General features: G+C 49.4%; 2 protein-coding genes across 2 annotated transcripts in view; one reads left to right on the top strand and one right to left on the bottom strand.

The window, feature by feature from the left end:
- chrm4b (cholinergic receptor, muscarinic 4b) lies at window positions 1-3,801 on the top strand. Its single transcript, XM_047596404.1, has 3 exons — window positions 1-363; window positions 2,226-3,097; window positions 3,285-3,801. The coding sequence occupies exons 1-3, from the start codon at window positions 327-329 to the stop codon at window positions 3,597-3,599; spliced, it is 1,224 nt and encodes a 407-aa protein (XP_047452360.1). The 5' UTR covers window positions 1-326; the 3' UTR covers window positions 3,600-3,801.
- Window positions 3,802-4,970: 1,169 nt separating this feature from the next.
- mdkb (midkine b) overlaps window positions 4,971-6,910 on the bottom strand; it is a 7,471-nt gene continuing 5,531 nt past the window's right edge. Inside the window, exons 4-5 of the mRNA XM_047595330.1 lie at window positions 5,600-5,755; window positions 4,971-5,297 (exon numbers count right to left, since the gene is read on the bottom strand). Coding sequence (XP_047451286.1) covers window positions 5,275-5,297; window positions 5,600-5,755 — 179 coding nt within the window. The 3' untranslated portion in view covers window positions 4,971-5,274. The remainder of the gene's footprint in view (window positions 5,298-5,599; window positions 5,756-6,910) is intronic.

Consider the following 6,910-nt stretch of genomic DNA (forward strand, 5'->3'; position numbering starts at 1 on the left):
AGGAAGTTAATCTCACTTTGATCATGATGGTTTCATTCACTTCAACATCAACAATGAAACAAACCGGTTCCAGTGTGAACGGGTTCTGAACTGTGTGTGGGGGGGGTCAGGGATCTGGTGCAGGTCCTCTTCAGTCCTGGGGGGGGGGGTCATCATCATCATCATCATCTCTGTTCCAGCTGACGTCAGGAAGTCGGAGGAGGAGACTCAACCAGGAGTCGTCCCCTCGTATAAAAAGCTCAGCAGCAGACGGGCAGAGGACAGACTGAGGACAGGGGACAGGCTGAGGACAGGCTGAGGACAGGGGACGGAGGGACGGCCAGAAGATGGAAGACATGGAGCTGGAGGTGTTGAACGTCCCAGGTGAGCTGGCCTCATGAATGTATTTGATGTGAAGTGGTTTAAAGAAGACGTCCAACTAACGTCCACCACGGAGGACAGAGGACACGTCCACATGTTGGTGGCTCTGTTGATTGTCTCTGAAGTCAGCGTGTCCATCGTCTATGAACCCGTGAATGAATAATAATAATTTAATTAATTCTGTGTTAAACAGAACGTGAGTTTCTCTGAGCAGCTTTATCAGGTCGTGAGGACACGTTTCCACATGTTCAGATCAACTAGATCCAGTTTATCATCACCAGAGGTTCAGTCTGTGGTTAGAGCTGGAGGACGAGGGACGGGACAGGCTGGTTATAGCACAGGGACAATATTTACAGGTGAGAGAACGACTGACGGAGCCACATGAACTCATCTCACCCGGCTCTTCCGTCACTGTCCCGTCTCTGCCCCCCCACCCCCGGTCTCTGGTCTTACTGAGACGGTCCAGACCTCTGTCCTCTAGTGATGGAATCAAAACCCTGATAGAGAAAACTTCATCGGACGAGACATGAGAACAAAGAAATGATGGAGGCAAATACTGTCTGTCCAGAAACATCAGCTGACATTCATCAACAGTTACAGGACAAATGTCCATGAATGTCCCGTGGGACTGGATCACAGTCCTGCTATTAGCTGGAGGAGGCCGCCCCCTCCTGGAAGAGGCCGGTATGACCAACAACAGGCGACGCTCCGTCTGTGACTGGAGGAAAAATGGACCCAAAGCAAAAGAGGACGAGTGTGATTCATCTTCTCTTCATCACTTCATTCATCAGCTGTTTGAAGTCTGAGTTCATCAGTGTTTTACAGCGACACCAGTTCACGGCTTTTAGGAGGAAATTAACTAGAGATGGTGAGAGATTCATTTAGTTATTGTGATGTTTTAAAGATCCATTGTTTAGTTTCTGTTAGAAATAAAAAGGGAGAAAATCTAATCTAAATGTATGTGTTTTAAATACGCATTCAGTCAGTTTGTGTTCTGAAGTTACATCGCGGCTCAGTGGTTAGTGCTGAGGCCGGGTTCGAGTCCAGCTCGGGTCCTTGTGTGGGGGGGGGTCCTGAGACAGACTGGAGACCGGTCCAGGGTAGACCCCCCCCTCCCCCGTCTCCTAATGACAGGATGAATCTAGAAACCTCCGTGACCCCATAGGATAAGAGGCAGTACAAATAATTAAAGGAATCTTTTCAGTCATAAATTGTCTGTTAGCTCATTCTGTAATAAATGTGAGGAACTCGTGGACCCAGAATCAGAAACCGGTCGAGCAGAGAAATGTCCTGAATGGGGTGAAAATGAGGACGGGGGAGGACGGGGGAGGACGGGGGGGACGGGGGAGGACGGGGGGGACGGGGGAGGACGGGGGAGGACAGACTGATGATTCTATGGAAACTCCAGCTCTCTGAGGAGAAACGCTTCCAGTCCCCGACCTGCAGGGGGCGGCCTCCTCTGAGTCTTTTGAGTCGGGTCAGTTCTTTCCAGGGTGTTTATGAGAAACCACGTCTCTGAGAAAACCGTCATGAACTTACATATAGACTCACTGAGAGTTTCTACTTCATGTTCTCTGATGTTGTTGGTCTCAAAACTCAGACACTCAGATAAAATAGATCCTGAGAATGAGTCGACTTGTTCAGACTGTTTTCTTTTTCAGCTTTGTTGTGGAACTCGCTCAGCAGCCCTCAGGTGATCAGAGTCAGAGAGTCCTGGACTAGAGGATGAGGGACCAGGGAAAACCCTGAAGGTCTGGGGGCCCCTTAGGGCCCGCGGGCCGTACGTTTGACACCTGTGGGTCAAAGTGTTGAATGTCCTCACAAAGATAGGACAGGCTAACCTGTGTGGGTGTGTGTGCTTTCAGTTTCCACGGTGACGCCTGACCCTGACCTGAACTCCTCCTCCTCCGTTTGGCTCCGCCCCCTCACTAACACTTCCCACCCACCTCCAATCACGGTGGAGGATTCACATGCCGCCGCCCGCCTGGTCCTCGTCGCCGTGGTAACCGCCTCCCTGAGCGCGGTCGCCGTGGGGGGCAACGCGCTGGTCATCCTCTCCATCAAGGTCAACCGGCGCCTGCGCACCATCAACAACTACTTCCTGCTGAGCCTGGCGGCGGCCGACCTGGTGGTGGCGCTGGTGTCCATGAACCTGTACACGCTGTACCTGCTGGGGGGGCGCTGGCCGCTGGGGGCCGCGCTGTGTGACGCGTGGCTGGTGCTGGACTACGTGGCGAGTAACGCCTCCGTCCTGAACCTGCTGCTCATCAGCCTGGACCGCTACCTCTGCATGACGCGGCCCCTCAGCTACCCGGCCCGCCGGACCCGCAAGATGGCCGCCGTGATGGTCGCCACCGTCTGGCTGCTGTCCCTCGTCCTCTGGGCTCCCGCCATCCTGAGCTGGCAGAGCGCCGGGGGGAGGCGGCTTGTCGCGGATGGACACTGTTACATCCAGCTCCTCGTGAGCCCGGCCGTCACCATGGCGACGGCGATGCTGTCCTTCTACCTGCCGGCGCTCGCCATGATCGGCCTTTACTGCCGCCTCTCGGCCGCCAGCCTCGGACGGCTGGGCGTGCTCAGAACAAGCAGAACCTCGGTCAAAGACTTCCTGTGGAGGAGGCGGAGCTGGGTGAGCGGAGACCCCGCCTCCGACCTGTCTGTTGACCAATCAGAGTCCAGCACCCCGAAGACAGAGAGGACGGGGACAACTTCCAGAAGTTCAGAGGACGCAGTGGAGGTCACATACACTTCCTGTCTCTGCTTCTTCTTCTGTGGTGTCTCTCCTTCTTCTGTGGTGTCTCTTCTTCTTCTGTGGTGTCTCTTCTTTTGTTCTGTTCCGTTCTTCTTCTTCTTGCCTCTCTGAGCTCAGTGGCGCCCCCTCCTGTTGGTTGATGGTTGATGGTTGATGGTGTCTGTCCTCTCAGACCGCCGTGGTGTCCAGCAGTCCCAGCTTCAGGTCCCAGGAGAGGAGGAGGCGTCGGGTGATGGCGAGAGAGAGGAGGGTGACTAAGACCATCCTGTCCATCCTGCTGGCCTTCCTCGTCACCTGGACGCCGTACAACGTCATGGTGGTCGTCGCCACCTTCTGCCACAACTGCGTCCCCAGACTGGCGTGGGTCATCGGCTACTGGCTGTGCTACGTCAACAGCGCCATCAACCCCGCCTGCTACGCCCTCTGCAACGCCACCTTTAGGAAAACCTTCTGCAGCCTCCTCTGCTGCTGCCGCAGGAAACTGTAGTGATGGAGACGCCAGGTAAACACTTCCTCTTCTTCTTCTATGGTTTGTCAAGGAGGAAACAAACATGTGGAGAAGCTCCTCCAAGCTTTAACCCTCTGGAGTCACACGACCAGTTTAAGACGACGTAGCACCAAGACGCTTCTCACTGAGTCTCTGTTTCTACAGAGAAGAGAGCTAGCAAGAGGAGAGAGCTAACAAGAGGAGAGAGCTAGCAAGAGCAGAGAGCTAGCAGGAGGAGAGAGCTAGCAGGAGGAGAGAGCTAGCCAGAGGAGAGAGCTAGCAGGAGGAGAGAGCTAGCAAGAGGAGGAGAGAGCTAGCAAGAGGAGGAGAGAGCTAGCAAGAGCAGAGAGCTAGCAAGAGCAGGAGAGAGCTAGCAAGAGCAGAGAGCTAGCAGGAGGAGAGAGCTAGCAGGAGGAGAGAGCTAGCAAGAGGAGAGAGCTAGCAAGAGGAGGAGAGAGCTAGCAAGAGGAGGAGAGAGCTAGCAAGAGGAGGAGAGAGCTAGCAGGAGGAGAGAGCTAGCAAGAGGAGAGAGCTAGCAGGAGGAGAGAGCTAGCAGGAGGAGAGAGCTAGCAGGAGGAGAGAGCTAAGCAAGAGGAGAGAGCTAGCAGGGGGAGGAGAGCTAGCAGGAGGAGAGAGCTAACAAGACAGAGGAGAGCTAGCAGAGGAAGATGAGCTAGCAGAGAAAGGCAGGAGAGAGCTAGCCAGCTACACATGATAGAAAGAAACACAACTTGACAGCCTCTTTCCTATTGGTGGAAACATGCATCCATCAACCAATCAGGACGTGATGTGTTAGTGGTTGCTAAGCAACAGTGAGGCTATATTCAGTCTATGGAGACAGGAGACAGTTTAGAGACATTTAGACATTATTACTGGTTGGACACCTGATAGTTGTGGACATGGTCCTAAATAGTTTTAATGGAAATAGTTGTAAATAAGTAAATGTGTTGATCAGCTTTAGAAATGTCCAGGTTAGATTTACATTCTAAGTTCTAGAAATGGTTGGTTCAACATGTTTGTGGTTTTCTAACTGGTTCCTCCTGGATCTGATGGTTCTGGTCTGGTTTTAGCTCCAACGTGTTAAAAATAACTGTAAAGTCACAGGAACCAGGTGAAGTAGAGTCAGACTCTGACTCCTTACGAATAATCAGCTGTTGACCTGAGAATGATTCATGATCTCAACACTGATCCATACACATGGAAAACACAGAAAATGATCTTTCCTGATGAAGAGGACGTCACATCTACTAGAGATAGAACAGAAGAAGAAGATGCACCCCCCATGTCCTCAAATAGAGGAACGATAGAGCTGAGTGTCGTCTGCATAGCAATGACAGATGATGATGATGAACCAATGAACAGACCAGACTCTTCACCAAAACAATGTACACTCTTTAATTTGTTCATTTACACAGTGTCATCAATCACCTATAGTTCAAAAATAGATCTCATTGAAGATTTTACAGATTTTTAAAAACGATTCTAAAAAACTGACGTTATGGACGAAGTCTACGGGACGTCTGTTAGGATCTAGGAGGATTATTCTGAGTAGCACAGGGAGGAAAACTTCCCACTCTTCAAACGTCACAAACCAAGAGTCTCCACCTCCCTCTGGGTTCACCACTCACTGTTCATCTGGACCGAGAGACGGAGTCCTCCCGTCCTCCGGTGGACTTCAGTTTGACTTCTTCCCTCCAGCTGGAGGACAGGAAGGAAGGAAGGAAGGAAGGAAGGAAGGAAGGAAGGGAGGAAGGAAGGAAGGAAGGGAGGAAGGAAGGAAGGAAGGAAGGAAGGAAGAAGAGGTTGAGCTCAGTCCCATCGTTCTTTATTTAGTTTAATCTTCACAAACAACACCAGAAAAACTGAAACATTTTAGTTCAACAACCAGCTGCTCTGGTTCTGATCCATGGTACCGGAGACACCAGAGACACCAGGAGACACCCTGGTTCTAGCTGGGGACAGTTTGATCAGAACCTTTAGCGGGGCGGGGGGCGTCCTACCTTTGGGCCGGGCCTTCGGGGAGCAGGGCTTGGACACCTTGACGCTGGCCTGACAGTCGGCGTTGAACAGCGCTCGCTTCAACGTTCCTGAACGTCCCTTCGTGCTGGTGGCGGCGTCGCAGGAACCCCACGGACCGAACTTATACTTACAGTCACCTGGAGGGACAGGACCACATTTAACCCCGTAATAATACTATACTAATACTATACTAGTCCTATACTAATACTATACATACTAATCACAGTCATTAATCATCAGTTCATCACATTTAGTCTGGTTTCAACATGGCCGCCTACGACCAGTCACCACATGATGTTTCTATAGAAACATTCTTCTCAATGTTCTAAATATAAAATATGTTATATATATAAATATATTGTAGTAAATAATGTCTTAATTAACTCAGAGGAGGAAGATGAACACAGCTTGAAACAGGTCATGTGATCTGGGTTTAACTCACGTCCTTAGAGGAGGAATGTGTTTGTAGTGAAAGTGATTCCTCGGATACACTTTGTTATTTTCCATATAAAATTTAAAATATTGCCAAAAAAGAAATATCTGTCATGATTATCTCAACTTAACAAAGAGAACACAATCAAACCTAGTTCTGAATGAGCTCATTTTAATATAGTTTAATCAGAAGGTGGTTAATAGTCATCCAGTCATTTCTTCTTAATAAGTGATTATTTCCATAATAAATAATTAGGGATTTTGTAAAGACGTGATCATAATGAACATAAAAAAAGTTCTATGACCCTGTAGGTGACATAGCTAACTCTGACCTCTACAACATCAGGATGAACAGAAACATTTAAAAGCTCCACTAATGTGGAATAAAAGAGTCTTTAAATGAAGTGAAGAATAAATCAGATTCTATTAGAGACTAAATCACCACATACATCAGCAACAACATCACTGAGATTATTAACGGAGTCTTTTCAACATCAGCAACTAACTAGAACAGACATGGAGGCGGCCATTTTGGAAACGGCTGCTAAAAGCCAGTGGCTGCAGAGCCTGGATGAATCCACCAGGGGGCAGAAGACCAGGACCAGGCTGATGGAAACAGGGTCATCAGGTTTGAGGGTTAATAAATAAAATAAAATGATAAATATTCAGCTCCTCAAAAGACTCAAACGTCCAAATCCCTCAGATTGATTCATATGATGTCTATCTATCTATCTATCTATCTATCTATCTATCTATCTATCTATCTATCTATCTATCTATTCATCCATCCATCCATCCATCCATCCATCCATCCATCCATCCATCCATCCACTTCCTTCACTGGTTTGTGTGTTAGAGGT

The sequence above is a fragment of the Mugil cephalus genome, chromosome 10, assembly GCF_022458985.1.
Source record: "Mugil cephalus isolate CIBA_MC_2020 chromosome 10, CIBA_Mcephalus_1.1, whole genome shotgun sequence".
Classification (NCBI taxonomy): domain Eukaryota; kingdom Metazoa; phylum Chordata; class Actinopteri; order Mugiliformes; family Mugilidae; genus Mugil; species Mugil cephalus.